At 39.9% G+C, this 16,945-nt stretch overlaps 1 protein-coding gene across 3 annotated transcripts in view; it reads left to right on the top strand.

Annotated features, from left to right (window-relative positions):
- Nucleotides 1-16,945, top strand: part of SRGAP1 (SLIT-ROBO Rho GTPase activating protein 1) — a 257,927-nt gene that overhangs the window by 209,593 nt on the left and 31,389 nt on the right. For 2 of the 3 annotated variants that reach the window (XM_045789675.2, XM_087869002.1), the window contains exons 11-15: nt 1,702-1,729; nt 5,532-5,634; nt 9,259-9,319; nt 9,621-9,698; nt 11,756-11,890. In XM_045789675.2, coding sequence (XP_045645631.1) covers nt 1,702-1,729; nt 5,532-5,634; nt 9,259-9,319; nt 9,621-9,698; nt 11,756-11,890 — 405 coding nt within the window. Of the gene's footprint in view, nt 1-1,701; nt 1,730-5,531; nt 5,635-6,143; nt 6,178-9,258; nt 9,320-9,620; nt 9,699-11,755; nt 11,891-16,945 lie in introns of all 3 variants that reach the window. The other variant, XM_045789676.2, reaches the window with a different exon arrangement.

Genomic DNA, 16,945 nt, shown 5'->3' with positions numbered 1-16,945 from the left:
TGCTTCATAAGGTTTTGTGAAAATTGTGAGTTAATGTATAGAAAGTGCTTAGAACAGTGTCTAATAAGTATTGGACATCATTGCTGTTTTTATTGTTGTTAGTAATATATTTTATGTCGTACTTCTATGATGATCAAGTAGGCAACATGACAGAATACAGTACAGCACAGGCCTGCGAGTTTCTCTGCCCTCCACCTTTTTTGCTCATTCTCCTGACTCACCCTGCGTGATCTCAGCTTGGTCCATGGCCCCAAAACAACCTAAATGGTGTTGACTCTCAAATCTTCATCTCCAGCCCTGTCTTGTCTCTGTGCTTTAACCCTGTACAGCCAGCTCCCTGCTGAAGGATATCCCCAAAGACACCTTTCTGGTAGACCATCCCCCCCACTTGAGAACAGCTAGAAGTTATTCTGGATTTCTCTATCCACCTTCTCCTTTTTCTTGTCTGGCAAGATACCAAAAGGCCAAAAGAAGGAAGGGAGTTAGAGTTAAAGGATAGATAGAACTGAGTAGTGGGGGGAAAACAGATTTTTCTTCTTTCCTCCCACCCCCACTCCGAGTCATGGCCCAGAACTGATTCTTGTAGACCTACAGTGGCCTGAGTCTGGGTTGAGGAAGGTATTCTCTGATATTAACTGTCATCCCCTCCCCCTTTAACAAATAGAACATTGATCAAATCCTTTGTTACTTGTTCTTCAAAAGCAGATAATAGAGTAAAAGACTCTGTTGCCTGCCTGGGAGGGTTCATTCACCATTTCCAACAAGCCAGCTTTCTCTACAAATGTTATACTGGCCTTGCCGCGCAAATCTGAATCACCGCGTTATGATAGGATGGGCTGACTCGTACCTGTTTGTGCTGCAACATGACCCTTCTAGGCGAGCTATAACTTCAGGCTGTTTCAGGAGCACATCATCATTTTGCAAACAAACCGGTAGAATGGTTCCCTCTTCCACACCCCTTCCACAGCTCCACCCAAAATGTGAGAAAGAGCAGACAGCACCCACAGACACATTCACACCTGGAATTAGCACAGATTGTAGGAACACTATGAAAATACGGAGCCAATGTTAAAAACAAGTCAAGAAGCCTGAATATATAAGAAACTCATGTTTTAAATGACAGGGAACTCTGAAAGGCTACTAGCTTACAGGTGGTAGAATGTAGCATAATTTAATGTCCTTGTACTTAATATCTGCCAGTGTCATTTCTGATTATAAAATACCACTTCTCACCTGATTGTGTATTATAGAAAGAACACCAATTTAATACAAAGGAAACTGAGTTTTCCCGCCCTAATTTGACCACGTTCTAACCCAAGTACCCATCAAGACAGAGGAAACCATTAACATTCGAACCTTGGATGTGTTTTATCTGTATTTCTTTGTTAACCTTACAGTTAAGATCAAGGAGCTTTTCATGTTTTCTGAATAACAAATAAATATCCCTGCCTCAAATTGCCAAGTGAAACATGTTTCTCTGATGTATAGGATTTATTAAATTTTAGGTATAAGTTTTACGAAATGCTTATTTTGAATTATTTGTCTATCATGCTATGCTGTCCTCTTGCTTTCCACCATAAAATGTGTAAGTTATTATAAACTCAGCATCTTAAAGTAAGGGACAGGTGATACAAAAAAAAGATTACCAAATGCATTCCACTGATTCCATTCCGTTTACTTATTTTCTTTTTTTTTCTGCAGGTCATAGAGCTGAATATATGACTACAAGGTAGGAAAATATTTTATCATAACTCTGTGTCTCTTTTTTTTTCCTTAACAATGAGCAACCATTCACTGCTGCAAAAATGAATGAATTTTGTTAATGAACATGGAAGATCATTTTGACTCTACAAACAATAGTAAAATGAAATGTTTGGGGTTCTCAAAAAACCAGATTTGCTCTGGCAGATCTGAGGGCTTCCCAGTGTAATTTGAAGCTCTTTAATGAGTAGACTGCTTAAGAAAGACCTAAATCGAATGGGCTTGGTTTGTCTAATCCAAAACACTTAACAGTTTCTAAAAATAGTCTGATTTGATCATTTAATTAACAAGCAACGTTACGTGCATAACTACTGTGTTAGCAAATAGCACAATCAGTTACTTTCTGCTCCTACTTTCCCTTATGTCATTTAAAACTTTGAACTATACTGAATACTCCGGATTTTATCTTCTTACCCCTTTTGGGTTCACTTTAAAGATTTAACTTTTAATATTACAGCCATATCGCACTTCTTTCTTTCTTTCTTTTTTTTTTTTTTTCCTTTTTTTCTTTCAAAAGGGATTTTGAAGCTATTGCTGAGAAAGAAAAGCCTTTTTGCAAGCCGATTCTGATTTGGGTTGGGGAAAGTTTGCAACTTCTATTTTTTTGTGCCAGCATTTGTGTAACAGCCAGAAATTATTCTAATTGACATAGCTAGACTTTGCCCTCTTAAAGCTGAGTTCTCTTTGAGGTGAAAGGCATTTAGAACACTGGGGTGGGTGTGTGTGTGTGGGTGTGTGTGTGTGTGTGTGTGTGTCTTGCAGTAATGGGCAAGTCGATTTTCAAGGCTCTATAATGTTTCTGCTGGGCAATTTATTCAAAAGGAAGCCTCTCTTGGTGAACCAGCTAGAAAGATACAACTAGTGACTTGTCTAAACCTCACGGAAATACTGAGGTTTCTTTCCTCCCTGTGTCAGTGACAAAGAAGAGTATTACTTCTGCGTAGTAATATGCAGTTTATGGAGCTTTTTTCATATATATTATCTCTTTGTGCTATCAACTGTTTTACCTTTGTCCCTATATTATAATTAACGTAAAGCACTTCAAAAAAGTTTTTTTAAAAGAAGGAATGCAAATATATTGATTTGCAACGAGAACTGTCACTGCCAAACAGACTAGCTATGCACGTGGACCTGACTCATACTTCCTCTCGTCCACATCCTACCCAGGAGGCCAGATTCCCTGCAAGTCGTATGGCAGTCACCAAACCTGAACGCCACATGCCATTCAAGTGTTGGATTGCACGGCCCTGATTCTGTTCCCCAGATGTGTACGTAGTAAAGCCAGAGTCATCAGGGGCCTGATAAGCCGCCTCTGCCGCCAAAAGTACTTTGATAAGCGCTCGGGCACTTTGTTTCCCGTCAGCTTTCTCTCCCAACGGTAGTGTCATCACATTCGCCTGATACTTTAGAATCATCAGGAGAGGCAACTTGCAGGCCTCCGGTAGACAACTCAAAAAACGTGTCTTCATTACCCCAACCAGGAGCTACGCTGCTTCTTCGGTCACGCGGGAACAATGATCTAGTCCTACTAGGGGGCTTTGGCTTCAGCTACAAGATTTGCTTGTCCCACGAATTGGTGACCAAACAAAATAGGCCTGTGTTCTTATCCCCTTAACTTTGTCGGCGGCTCCAGATGTCCCCAAGTGTGCAGCTCTGCTGGACCTTGTAATAACCACGTTTTCTGGTTTCTCTATTGGATGCTTTGAGATCTTGGGGTCTTGCTGACCTTGGAGGGACTGCCACTCCCAAGGTTAGCCAGTTCATAGAAATAGTAAAGGTCATGCTCACAAGTATGCCTTTTGTATACAAACCAACCAGTCCAGACCCACACCCTCAGCCACATCCTTTAGCATCCTTTATTGGGCTTTCACGTTCAGGGTCACTCTCCCCCGTCCTGATCACCACAAAGCCAAGTACCAGACCAGTAGGAACAATCCCTATTCCCCAGAGCCCTCCAAACTTATTCAACCTGGCCAGTCCTAAACCTGCTTACCCTCCCTCGCCCATTCCTTCCTGTGGAAACCACAGCATTGCCGGCACTCCTGCCTCCTGACCGACCCTGGTGCTTCCCCATGGTAGCCTGCCTCCTCCTCTTGGGCAGGGCGGGTAACAACAAACTATCTTTTCAGTGGCCTTTGCTTCTGATCTGTTGGTCTCACCATAGCTGAATAAAAATAAAATCTACATTTTAAAACACTTGTAAAATCATGCAGGGCACCTGGGCGGTGATCTCAGGGTGGTGAGATCGAGCCCAGTGTTGGGTTCTGTGCTGAGTGTAGAGTCCGCTTGAGTCTCTCTTTCCCTCTCCCTTTGCCCCTCCCCTCCACCCCCTAAAATAAATAAATAAATTCATTTTACAAATCTTTGAAAACACTTGTAAAACAATGAAAAGAGTGGATAAGATTAAACTCCTTGGTGGGTAGTTGTTTGGGTTTTTATGCCTACCAGATCCTTTCCTCTGTGAATAGCCCCGAATTCAGTATATAAAAGAGATTTCAGAAACTTCAGCAGTGGTAGGACATGATGATATACTGCCTGGTAGAAGTTTCCATATTCACTTCTAGACATTTGCAAAAACTCCTCTTAACCTCTTAAGCACATGGGGCTTCAGGTGCTGCTCACTATACACCCTGTTGATCCTATGAGCCCACCTGCTGGTTGAGTGTGAGAATTGGGCTATGGAAGGCTGTCACCTTTGCTCCCCTACCTCTCTTGATAGCTTAAGAATATGGTAATATTTAACGAATCTAGTCAGGCTTCCTCATATTCTTGGGATTTTGTTTCTGACCTGGCCTTTCTGAACATTGATAAACTGAAAAAGTAATTCTTCCTAGACAGTTTGCAGCATAATGAAGGGCTTTACCTAATTTCCAAGTGTGATGTACATTGAAGAAGGAGTTAAAATGTCTGGAGAGCACTCCTGGGACTCTTCTTCCCTGTGTTCCATTCAGCACAGTGGGAGAAGCTGAGTCAGATACTTCTGGCCCTCTGTGCTTGAAAGGAAGAGGACAGAAGAGGCCCCCTCTCTCCACGACAGAGCAAGATGACGCAGGGTCTGAATGGAGTGCATGGGGCGCTGGTTACGTGTGTGTTAGAGAGCCTGGCTCAGCCACCAAAGCAAACAAACAGGAGATGGACAGTCAGAGCAGAGTAAGGGATGCATCCTAATGCTCTGCAAATATTTAAGTGATGAGATAGTTTGTTATAAAGAAATAATCATTCATATGAGCCTGTGTCTACCCCCTCCCTGAGAAAACATTGAAACCGAACTCATTTTTCACTTGTGACCCCATTAATAGTTACTTTTTCATAAACTAAAACCCCATTAATATCTGAGGGATACTGAACAGATGTGACATTACTTGCATTGACGAATTATGTTGTAACTAAAATATGATACTTAATTTCTCATATTGGGATTTATCGAGAGGCCTGATTTTTATGACTCATTGTGTCTTCCGTGTGACTCATAAGCCAGCCGAGTTTGTAACACTTGGCCAGATAGCTCACAATTCCAGTTTTAAACAAACTAGCAGACAAATGTCATATACAATGTACAAAAAAGGGGTCGTCTGAATGAATAGTGTGTATTGTTTTTGAGCACATAAGTAGAAGTAAATAAATGGGAAAGGGGAAGGGCCCTTTTCCCCCATGGGTGGGGGTGGAGAGGGCACATAGGAGTTCTGTTTTGTGATTTTGATGTGACCTATGGGTGTTTCATTTATTGTTTGATTTCTGCCATGCTCAGTAATTATATTCCCTTCCCTTAGGCCTCCAAATGTTCCCCCTAAGCCCCAGAAACACAGGAAGTCCAGACCCCGCTCACAGTATAATGCTAAGTTGTTTAATGGGGATTTGGAAACATTCGTCAAGGTACTGGCACCAGCCATCTGGGTGGCTGATCTCCACGCTTCTTACTATAATGGTCTCAGCCTCTCATCAAAGGAGGCAGGTCATTATGTCCAAGTCTGTCCTGGGGCTCTTTGCTTTCCCAGAAAATCAATATAATATTTCCTGAAGTCAGAGAGGAAAGAATATTTGGTTTGAGTGCCTTCAGAAGAGGAAATAAATGTGGGTATTATGCTGGCAAAAGAGAAAGTCCTCTTGCTTTCTTAAAAAAAAAAAAAGCCATGATTTGTGCAAAAAGGAAAAGAGCTACCTGATAAAATATTGTGTTTTTACTCGTGCAAATTAGATGGCCCAAAATATATTTGTAAAGTACATTGTTAGGGTAGCTCTGAAACACAGCAAGTTTGGATTTCCCGTGACTTGAGGAATTCATTATATTGGATGAATTGTAAGCCCCTGCGGTCTGTATCTTGTATCTCTGCTGTGTTTACTCTGTCTTCTTTTTCATCCTGTATTTCTGATAATGCTTCTAGCCGAGGACGAAGGAACTCACACGCGAGACATCAGGTATAGTGCTGCAGGGAGGCGAGGGCACAGCCTCTTTTGCTCTTGGTATCATTTTCAAATCATAATCATGCTTGGCTTTAATTAGATTTTTAAGGTCTTTGAAAGAAAAATGTTTGCAGATGAAAATTAGGTTTAAAAAGAGGCTTTACTATTTATAGATTTCTACCTATTTCCTATAGAAAGGAATTATAGAACTCAAACACTGATTTAAGAGGAATTGTCTTCTCTAGTAAAAGTAGATAAATCCTCAGTTTTTACATTACGTATTTGGCAGTTTACCGAATTTGAGTCAAGGGCTTTGGTTAAGGCAAGTCAGTGTTAAATACCAAATGCACATTAATACTGGATTACGGACCCACAGGTAAATTATACAAAAAAGAGAAGAGCTTTCTCTTTTGTGGCTAGCATCCTATGTCACGGACTCCAGTGTTTCTGAAGACTAAATTTATGTAGGAAACCACATCATTAGTAACCTCCCTTAATAATATGTTACGGATGTCTTAGTTTCTTTAAAGACAGATCTTTTATCAAATATGTGCACTGACGGTTAAAACGTGTGTGTATGCGTGTGGCATGTACACACGGACAGGTAGACGCATACATGCGTACATACATACGTACACAGAGAGATTGAGAACCACTGGCAGCCTTAAAAACAAGCCCTAACCTTGGCATTAAGTGAAAAGCCACCGGACGACCTAAATCGCAGTCACAAACCCACTGCCATAAGCCTCCAAAGAGCCTTATTGGCTCTAATTCAATATAAAATTATTGTCAAATTTGATTAGCTGGCTTCCCAGCCCAGGGCTTACAAGCAGGGGCAAATTAGCTGGAGAGAAGAGAAGATGAAGATAAGATGAAAGCATGAGATGTGCAGCTGATGGTCTGGCAGAGAAAGAGCAGAGAAAAGCTCAAAGAAACAAGCGTATGATTCTGTTATATTTGATAGCACAGTACAAGAATGACTGCCTGAGATGAGAGGACAACTCGTACTATATTTTTAAAAGATTTTTCCTTAAGAACAGTTAACGGAAGCCGACTTTAGATACTAAAGAGGGAGTAAACCAGTTATCCTTGGAAATTCACTTAGGTGAACTCTTCCACGTCCCAGATGGCATATTAAAGAATCTTTGGTCACAGCAGTAAAAGGACAGAGATCTCTGCCCTTCTGAAAGGTGCTCCATCCCCGGAGGTCCCCATAATATCACTGTGAGACAGCAAGAGCAAACTGTTTTTTTCCCATGGGGAAACTGAGGCACAAAGGGATTTGTTTGAATGGTGGGTGGAGCACAGCCCACTGTTTCACGTTTTGTAAACTATCTTCTACCAAAGCATCTGGCATCCATGAAATTAAATTAAAACACACACACACTTATTACTTTTTGACCACAAAATTCATTGTATCTGAATAAAATACTGACGATAAGCAAAAGATCAGCAATTACCTGAGTAAATGTAAAGACGAAAATATTTTTTAAATAATGTGAAAACTTAAGACATAGTGCAAACATTTTTCTTTTAATAACATTTTTTTCTTTCTTTTTGTTTTAATACTCAGTTCAGCAGAGGTGCAAACTAATTTCTCCTTTTATCACTTACATTTAAGTATTTGTTGTTCTTTTAGGTTACAGTGTTAAGTGAATCAGGCATGTAAGGGTTACTTCCCCTAAAACACGCTTGTATCTTAGAGAAAAATCCCCTCACATACTCAGTAATTGTTGATGTAATTATATAGCTATTCTTGAGCCAACTAGTGTACGCTAAAGAGTTTTTATTCTTAAGAAATTAATAAAGTGTACATCCTAAAACAAATTAACTAATTAGAGAAACTTAATACAGTCTCTAGAAGTGATTGAAGCATTAACTGATTTACACACTGATTAGATAGTCTTAAAACCTAAAATAAAACTATTCCTCAAGAAGTGTATTAGCCATTCTAGGAATAGTAAAGAGTTTAAATGGCTCAGCTTCATTATTCCCAGTCCTTCCCCTGTTGCTTAATTGGAAAGGTTAGTGGATTCTGAATTGTTCTCATACATTAAGACAACCGAATTCTTCTTGTGTTTCAGAATAAAATTCCTCATGAATTAGTACCTGATGTCTGCTAATCATTTTGAACCTCCATGTTTCCTGTACAGATCTAATTCCTGAAAGAACAGAGTCTTTAAAAGTACATGAAAAATAGATCCATAGTCAGTAACCTTCTTTAACTACATGGAGTGCATGGCATTGATACATATTTAACCGTGACCTCAGCCGCTCCTTCATCTCATCTGTCATCCTATATGTGTTTTAAAACATTTCCAGAATTCACATTTGTTCAGTAGAGTGCACTGACTCTATTACATGATATGGGGAAAGAGGCCAAAAAACTGTCCCTTCCTCAGAAAATAAGATCAAACGGGATGTGCATTTGTGCCATTTTTTCATAATCCTTAAAACATGTAAAAATAACGATGAAAAATCTATAAGGATAAGTTCTGATGCAAACCAAATAAATATATAACACATTGTAATCATCTCAAAGGCAGTCCTCCTACCCTGCATCTGGAAGCATGTAAGCTTTTTGATAACTGTTGTCATCCAGATGGTGTACTGTCAGGGTGTCGCAGAGAGGGTCCCGGGATGTCTGAAAGGCTGTGTGTAGTGACCAGTATGGCCAGTCAGTCCTAAGATGCTATGGTTAGAAGACACAGAGTTCTTTTTAGGTCCGTTAGATTAATTACTTGTATAAATAACTCTTAAAAAAATGAGTGATTCCTGTATTTACTTTGATACATGAGCCTAAATATAAGTAAGGGGATGAATTAGCTTTGACATCTCTAGGCACAACAGAGGAGATTGACACAGGATTGTGTTAAATGTATTTAATGTGGTTTGCTCCAGAGCTGAAATATACCTTCGGTTACATATAATTTTACTTTTGGCCTTAGTAGAATATTTTAGAGGGGGAAGTATTTGGAAATGATCCTCTAAAAGAGTAAAAAGCACTCTTTAATTAGGGTTAAACTGTGAACTTTATTATTATGTGTGATTTGTGCCTCTCTTCTGTGATTAACTGGTTTCCATCTCTTCACCCAGGACTCAGGACAGATTATCCCTCTCATTGTGGAAAGCTGCATTCGGTTCATCAATCTCTATGGTAAGCCATAAACTATGGAATTCTTATTTTGTTTTTGGGTGGGTTTTTTTTAAGATTTATTTATTTATTTAAGAAATCTCTACACCCAACGTGGGGCTTGAACTCACAACCCTGAGACCAAGAGTCACATGCTCCACCGACTAAGCCAGCCAGGTGCCCCTGAAATTCTTACTTAAAAAAAAAAATCACTAGGAGTATTTCAGTAAATGTGTCTTTTCATTTAACATTTGATTATTGGGAGAAGGGAGACCTACTAGTTGCGATGGGGTTTTTCATCCTCTTCATCTTCTGTTCTCTTTAGGTCTTCAGCATCAGGGGATTTTCAGAGTCTCTGGTTCCCAGGTGGAAGTCAATGATATTAAAAATTCATTTGAGAGAGGTAATTGCATGTTCTGTACCCATAAGTACACCATGTTAAAAAGCCATCAGCTGCTCCAGAGTGAAGTGGCATACTCGTTCTGTAGATCTTCAAAATCTTTCTCTTTGCATTCACTTCATTTTAGATGTTGAGGTAGGAATGTATTTAGAAAAGGTAAGAAATGAAGCCAGAATCGTAAGTCTTTGTCATCAAGTATAGGAAGGCATGTGGATTTTGTATCCTGGTTTAGGACTGGCATTGATCTTTCTCAGCATGTGTGTCAAAGGTGGCATAAGAACCCATAGAAGGTTCTGGAAGAGTGGCAAAATAACCCTGAGCCTACCTAGCAGGTGTTGGAGGTGACTCATCCCAACCGCATGTCGGGGACGCTTTCCTTCCTCTTATTACCATTCCCAGACTCCTTCCCTGGTGCCTTACTCTTGTTCATCGTTGGGTATCAAATAAATACTACTGAACTGTTACTTCGCACATTATAATTAGCAAAACCATACACTTTAGTGTCAGGCAGACCCAGAATCAAATCACTGTTCCAGTTACTAACCATTTGACTTTGGTCAAGTTACTCATCTCCTATTTTGGCCTCAGTTTCATCATCTGTAGGATTTTAGGTACGATCAGCGAAAATTCGTAATTCCGTAGGGATGGCTCTTAGTTATTAGTTTGCCTCAATTGTAATGATTTCCATCATGTCTACTCCTGGATACATCTGTACCTTTCTTCCTCTGCTTGGAAATTAAGCCAAACATACAGAATGAGGGGCATCATGGCATGAAGACAGGGCAACCTTCTCTCTCTCTCTCTCTCTCTCTCTCTCTTTCTCTCTCTCTGTCCCTTTTCCCTTGGCAGGGAGCCCTTGAACATTTGAAACCTTGGTGGAAGAGGTAAACTTGGAGCCACATTGTTTTTCCTGTTCCAAGTTCTCTGACTGATATGATGTGTAAAGCAGAGCAGCCTCCCCTCTCAGCAGCAAAGTGGTCCAAGTCTCTTATAGGAGCCATAGTCAGCATCAGTTGAAATGTATAAAGCATCAGTTTCCTGTGCCAGTCACCACAGGCAAAATGCTTTATTATTTTTCATTAGAAATTCACCTGGTATTTGTTTGTGATCTCTTTGAGTGAGGCTTTCTGTCAGTGAGCAAAAAAAAAAAAAAATATATATATATATATATATTTGTGTGTGTGTGTGTGTGTGTGTGTGAATTTTGTGTTCAGTGATTTGCCAGAGAAAACTGAGGAAAAAGGAATCATGGGTTCCTGAAAATAAACTGCCCGAGAGTCAAAAAAAAGTTAAAATATACAATTTTTGTGAACTTTAGAACAGACCTGTGAATAAAAAATGGAGTTTGATTTAATGCTGCATATTATCTTGAATTTCTTAAGGATTTTATCTCAGTTTAATTCTCAGGAGGGTGGAATAGCCATGTCAATTATGTACGTTTTAAAACTGCTTACCATAAAGGATAATATAATTTCATATTTGTGATATATTTTCAAGTTTTTACTTTTTATACAAATCCCTTGGTGTACTATTAAGGGTACATTTTCAGATCCCTCTGTCTGATTTCCAAATCTCCCGCTGCTGAATGTAGCTCTCCCATGTGCCATGAATGCCACTGTGCCACTTTAGGAACTATGTATGTAATGGTAGGTATTCACAAGTAGGTGCATCCTATAATACTTCTGATATCATGTCTATATTGTATCTTTTTTCCAGTGGGATACAAAATGCAGAATGTAGTATTTGAATTCATGTCAAGCTAAGATTAGATTTTAACTTTTAAGTCCCACAATATTTTATTTTAAGATTTGGGTAACTGATAAGGGATTATTTGGTAGCATAAGATTTTTAAAAAGCTCTATTTTAGCCAACTATTTTCAGTTAATCATGGGTTGGGATATCTAAACCAATTATTTTAATTCTAGTACTATATAATCTTTCATAAAGTATAATTAAAAGATACATGTAAATATAGAAACGTGTGTGAGTATAGAAACATATTTTTGTTCAGAGAAAAAAAGAGAAGCACTGAGGCATGTAACTAATATTTTTTTTTGTAGGTGAAAACCCTTTGGCTGATGACCAGAGTAACCATGATATTAACTCAGTTGCTGGCGTTCTGAAGCTCTATTTCCGTGGGCTGGAAAACCCCCTCTTTCCTAAGGAAAGATTTAATGATCTGATTTCTTGTATCAGTAAGTGGATTTTTTTTTAAGTCTTTTCCCACCAGAATTGTTTCACTAACCAATTTCCTGGAAAAGGCAGTGACCCCTCTCCACATATCCTCCCCCTAACTATTACCCCATTGCCACCAAATTTTTGAGACCATTTGTTTTCTTTCTGGATCCAACATGAGTCATCCTCCCAGCTGTGGCCTCACCCTCAGCTGAATGGGTTTTGCTCCTGAACATCACAGGCTCCATAGAGCCCAAGAGCTTCCCATTTAGTGGATGGAATACAGCAGAAAGGCAGGTGCCAACCAGCTAAGGGGAAGAGGAAGTTGTAAGCATGGAATGTAACTTCTTTTTGGCTTTTGGTTCTTGGTTTTCTCCACCAACCTTAGGAGTGGTGTAATTTTCCCATCTTTGACTGTTACTTCCAGAGCTAAGGTAAAATGAGATCAGTGATCATTAGTACAGTGCAGGGACACCAGGTGGTAATTATCTGTCAGTGGGCATCCCCAGCGAATAGGCAGAGTTGTTCTGGGACTATGTGTGACATATCATGAAACTGATAATCATCAGCAGATAAAGCATTGCTGTTTTATTCAGGGAAGCGTTTGAGACTACAGGAAAGAAGGTGAAATTCATAATACCAGGAACGAGGTTATTAACCACATGGAGTTCATACATCTAAAAATGCATTGCCTTTTTAAGCCCCAGTTCCCAGGCAAGAGTCTAGAGCAGACTCACATCACACAGTGAGGCAAATAAGAATAAGGATCAAGCTTGCCCCTAATGAAGAAACCTTCTCACCCCACTTCCCCAACCAGTTCACCCCCCAACCCAAGTCCTACTGACCTCAAAAAATCTCCCAGATCATGCCTCCTTGCCCATTGTCATCGCCAGCACCTTAGCTTCTCCCCAGGGCTGTTGCTAACAGTCTCTTGGTGGAGTCAGCCCCTACTTCTGTGTTTTGCCATCTCTTCCCACCACCCCCATCCTCCACATCATTCCATCCTTCACACTGCAGCTAGATCCGACAGGGCAAATTTGGTTATATCACTCCCACCACCCCCCTTTTAAAACCTACTGCAACATTTCTCACCTGAACACAAACTCCTGGGTATGACCAATTCATAGAATCGAATTCTTCCTCTGTTGGATTACTTCCTGGTTCTGTGCACACTCGTCTCCTGCCACCCTTCCCCTGTTTACTTCATATATGAACAGTAGCAAACAGCAAGCATGCCAGGGCGATGCCAGGCCATCGCCCACCCCCATGCCTTTGCCCACGCTGTTTGGTCTGCTGTCCCTGATAGCTGTTTGACATCTGCTGTGAAGGCTTTGCTGACCTGGCACTCCTCCCAGCATGCCATCCCTCCTCCTACCACCCCTAGCAGAATTAGTCACTCTCTCCTCTACTAACATTCCACTATGTACGGAGGTCTATAATTTTTCTTAATGCCCCACATTGCAGTTTTTAACCCCTTCTTCCTCTGTTGAAGAGAGAATTCAGGGAAGAAGCTAAGAATGCAGGCTTTGGACTCAAATAGCCTAAGTCCAAATTGCTCACCAGCTATGTGACTTAGGAAAGTTTCTTAACCTCTCTGCATGTGAGTTTCATCAGCTATAAAAAAAGGATTATTACAGACTATATATATCATAGGGCTGTGAGAATTAAATGAGTTAATACCTGTAAAGTGCCAAGAAGAGTGTCTGACAAAGAGTATATTCAATGAAATGCCTACGGGTAACTCCACAGGCCTGTGAGGTCTTAGTAGATTATTCAGTTTTGTAGCCCTAATACTTGGCATACTTAATTCCAAGTACATTAGTAAGTACAGAATTCATAGTTGTTAAAGGTCACCAACATTTCGCCAAAATTCTTTTGTTGGCATTCATGCCTACAAATCCTGGCTCTCGTTGGGTGTGAGTTCCCCAGTCATAATTCCCTCCACCCCCACCCCACACAGCCTGATGTCTTGTGTGGGATTCAGAGGTGTGCTTATGCGTCCATTCCAAGACCCTTACATAGCCTGAGTCATCACAGCAGGCCTGTGACCCAGCTGGAAAGAACTGAAAAGGAGGTGTCATGCTTCTGGAATTCTCCTTTGGGCTTGTCCAGAGATTTTCCTTACATCCTAGCCAGAAAGCTTAAATCTGGAAAAATAATAAGCACTCTACAATGCTTAGTGGTTTTCTTGGTACATACATCATATCAGCATTTATGTTCACGTGTACCAGTAGGATAAAGAGCACTGGACCACCTTGTCAGATAGTATTGTAGAACCACTTCACATTTTCACTGAATGAGAAATATTATTCCATTGTGGTTATTAAAATCTGAACCATAGAGTCAGAAAGATCAAGATCCAAATTGTACTTCACCCCTTAACAGCTTTGTCACCTTGGGCAGAGATTAATACTTAATCTTACTGAATATCTGTTATTTATTTCATATAGCCTATGTGAAGAATGAATGAGATAATTCATACAAAATATTTAGCATCATGCCTGACACATAGTAAACCTCAATAAATGTTGCTAGCTATCATCATTACGGCTGTTACAACTACTCCCGCTATAATGTGAGGTCACATATGCCAGCACCTGGCTTAGCCATGTAGCAGCCTGTCTGTTCTTTGACCTCATTACCTCACATGCATTTAGAAATGAGGCTAGTCTAACCCAGAAGTTGTGATGCTTCCACCATGATTTTTCCCAGCACATGAAATGTTTCGTAACAAAGTCAAGCTGTCTCACAATGGAAGAGTCAGGCTTAGTGAAATATGAAGACCGTAGGGGAAAAAATGGAAGATCTATAGAAAGATCTTTCTTTTCATGCAAACAGTGCCTTACATGAAATGCTACCAGTGCAAATGAAGAAGTTGCAAAGACAACCCCACTGTATTAAAAAAGTGGATTAATGAAAAACAATGGCTTAATAATCCTCGGGTTAATTTTTATGAAAATAGTCTCTATCGGCGATGAATACCCCCCAAGACCTACATCTCAAAGAAGGAAGGGTCCCAGGATTCAAGGCTGCTAAGGATACTAGTCAGTAGAAATTTAACTGTGCTAGTAATTTAAGTAGTATTGTCAATGTTTTTGTTAGTGCTGTAGTTACAAAGTCGATAAGGGTTGAGTTGTCTGTCCCAACTCTACTTTTCCCCCATAAGTCCTGTTATTTTTAGTGCATTTTGCAGGATAGGATGTTTTCAAGAACACATAATGAGTGATGCTGCATATAACAACCCCTTTTCTTCCAACATCTAATCTCTTAAAAAGAAAGGGATTTCTAGCTATTATTGGTTTATCTCTAGGCAAGCATCTCCTCATGCCAGTGTGACCGTGATGTACCGTATTTTTTCTGGATTTTCATTAAATTCTTTGAGAATGTTATAATATGTCATTCATCATTACGTCCTCTCATCAATATTACAATTTTTGATAATTTGAAACATTGCCTACCATATACAAAGCTTTCTAAGGACTCAAAGGCTTCATTTTTGCATTCAAAAGGTTTAAAAAAAATAGTAAGAGAACAAAGATATTTACAAATAAATGCAATCGAAGTTAGTATGTAATACAAGCACGAAGATTTAAAAACTCTAGTGGAGAGAGGGGGCTCTCGTGCAGGTTGATTGTTTTTATCTGTGTCATCTTCTCTTAGCATTGCCATCACTGGATTGATTTTTCCCTATTAAGAAAATTTCATGTGATATTTACTTTGTATAGAAAAATCTTCCCTTTCCATCTTTTTTAAGCATTTACATAGGTCTCTACGGCTCCTGGGTGACTCAGTGGGTTAAGGTTAAGCTTCCAATTCTTGATTTCAGCTCAAGTCATGATCTTAAGTCTTGGGATCAAGCCCCACCATGGGCTCTGCGAGGAGTCTGCTTCTCTACCTCTCTCTAAAATTAAGAAATCTTTAAAAAAAAAAAAGAGTTTACATAGGTCTCTGGTTACCTACTACTTTTTGCTTACTTACTTTTGGAGCATTTGGGGAAAGATTTTTTTTTTTTTTAAGATTTTATTTATTTATTCGACAGAGATAGAGACAGCCAGCGAGAGACGGAACACAAGCAGGGGGAGTGGGAGAGGAAGAAGCAGGCTCATAGTGGAGGAGCCTGATGTGGGGCTCGATCCCACAACGCCAGGATCATGCCCTGAGCTGAAGGCAGACGCTTAACCGCTGTGCCACCAAGGCGCCCCAGATTTTTTTTAAGTGATGAGTTGTTATTGTGCCATTTTCATGTCCCAAAATATTACATTCTTTGGAAGCTTACAAATATATGTACAAAAGAAAATTGGTATTAGCTTGCACGTGCATGCACGCATTCTCAAAAAAAAAAAAATTATCTGGATAAAGACCTGGTGGACTCCAGTGCAATCTAAATTTGAAGTGACAAACTTGTTAGTGTCTCAGTGTCTCACCCAAGGGTTGTTTTTATTTTTTTAAAACCATCCACTTCGTGCATGGCTTTGTAAATGCTCCAGATTAGGCCCACACATTCTGGGCAGCTTCTAGAATGGCTGTAAACCGTGGCTTTGAGATTCCCTAGGCAGAAGTCCAAGGACTGGCCCTAGATGAGCTACCCAGGTGATTCGTGGTCTTTCCTGGCTGCCTCAGGGCAGTGAGCCCAGGTGGCACATTTGCACTTCACGTTACCTTGTGTGTTACTCTCCAGGGGACTGCTTGAGCACCAGGAAACTTTTTAGGAGGGTCTTTCACCTGTCATGATAGCAACGTGTCGTCTTGTAGAATACTTGAAAAATACACAAAAGCACATAGAACAAAATGCTACCCTCCCTAATGCCGCTACTCAAAGAAAATCAATGGTGTGGACACATCTTGTTGCATCTCCTTCTGCTCTTTCTGTATTCATGTGCACACACAACTTTTTTTAAAAGCAAAGTGGAACTGTACTGTCCATTCTGTTCATCATCAACCTTTTTGACTCTCATTATATATAATTTCAAACATCTGTAAAAAGATACAGAAAATTTTAATGAACCCCAGTATATAACAGTCACCTAACTTTAACAATTTTCATTTCTTGAACAAAATTATCCCACCTCTATCCT

The sequence above is a fragment of the Ursus americanus genome, chromosome 17, assembly GCF_024610735.1.
Source record: "Ursus americanus isolate L20-20 chromosome 17, mUrsAme1.1.p, whole genome shotgun sequence".
Classification (NCBI taxonomy): Eukaryota; Metazoa; Chordata; class Mammalia; order Carnivora; family Ursidae; genus Ursus; species Ursus americanus.
Note: the sequence above shows the minus strand (reverse complement) of the source record. Positions and strands in the feature narration are given on the sequence as shown.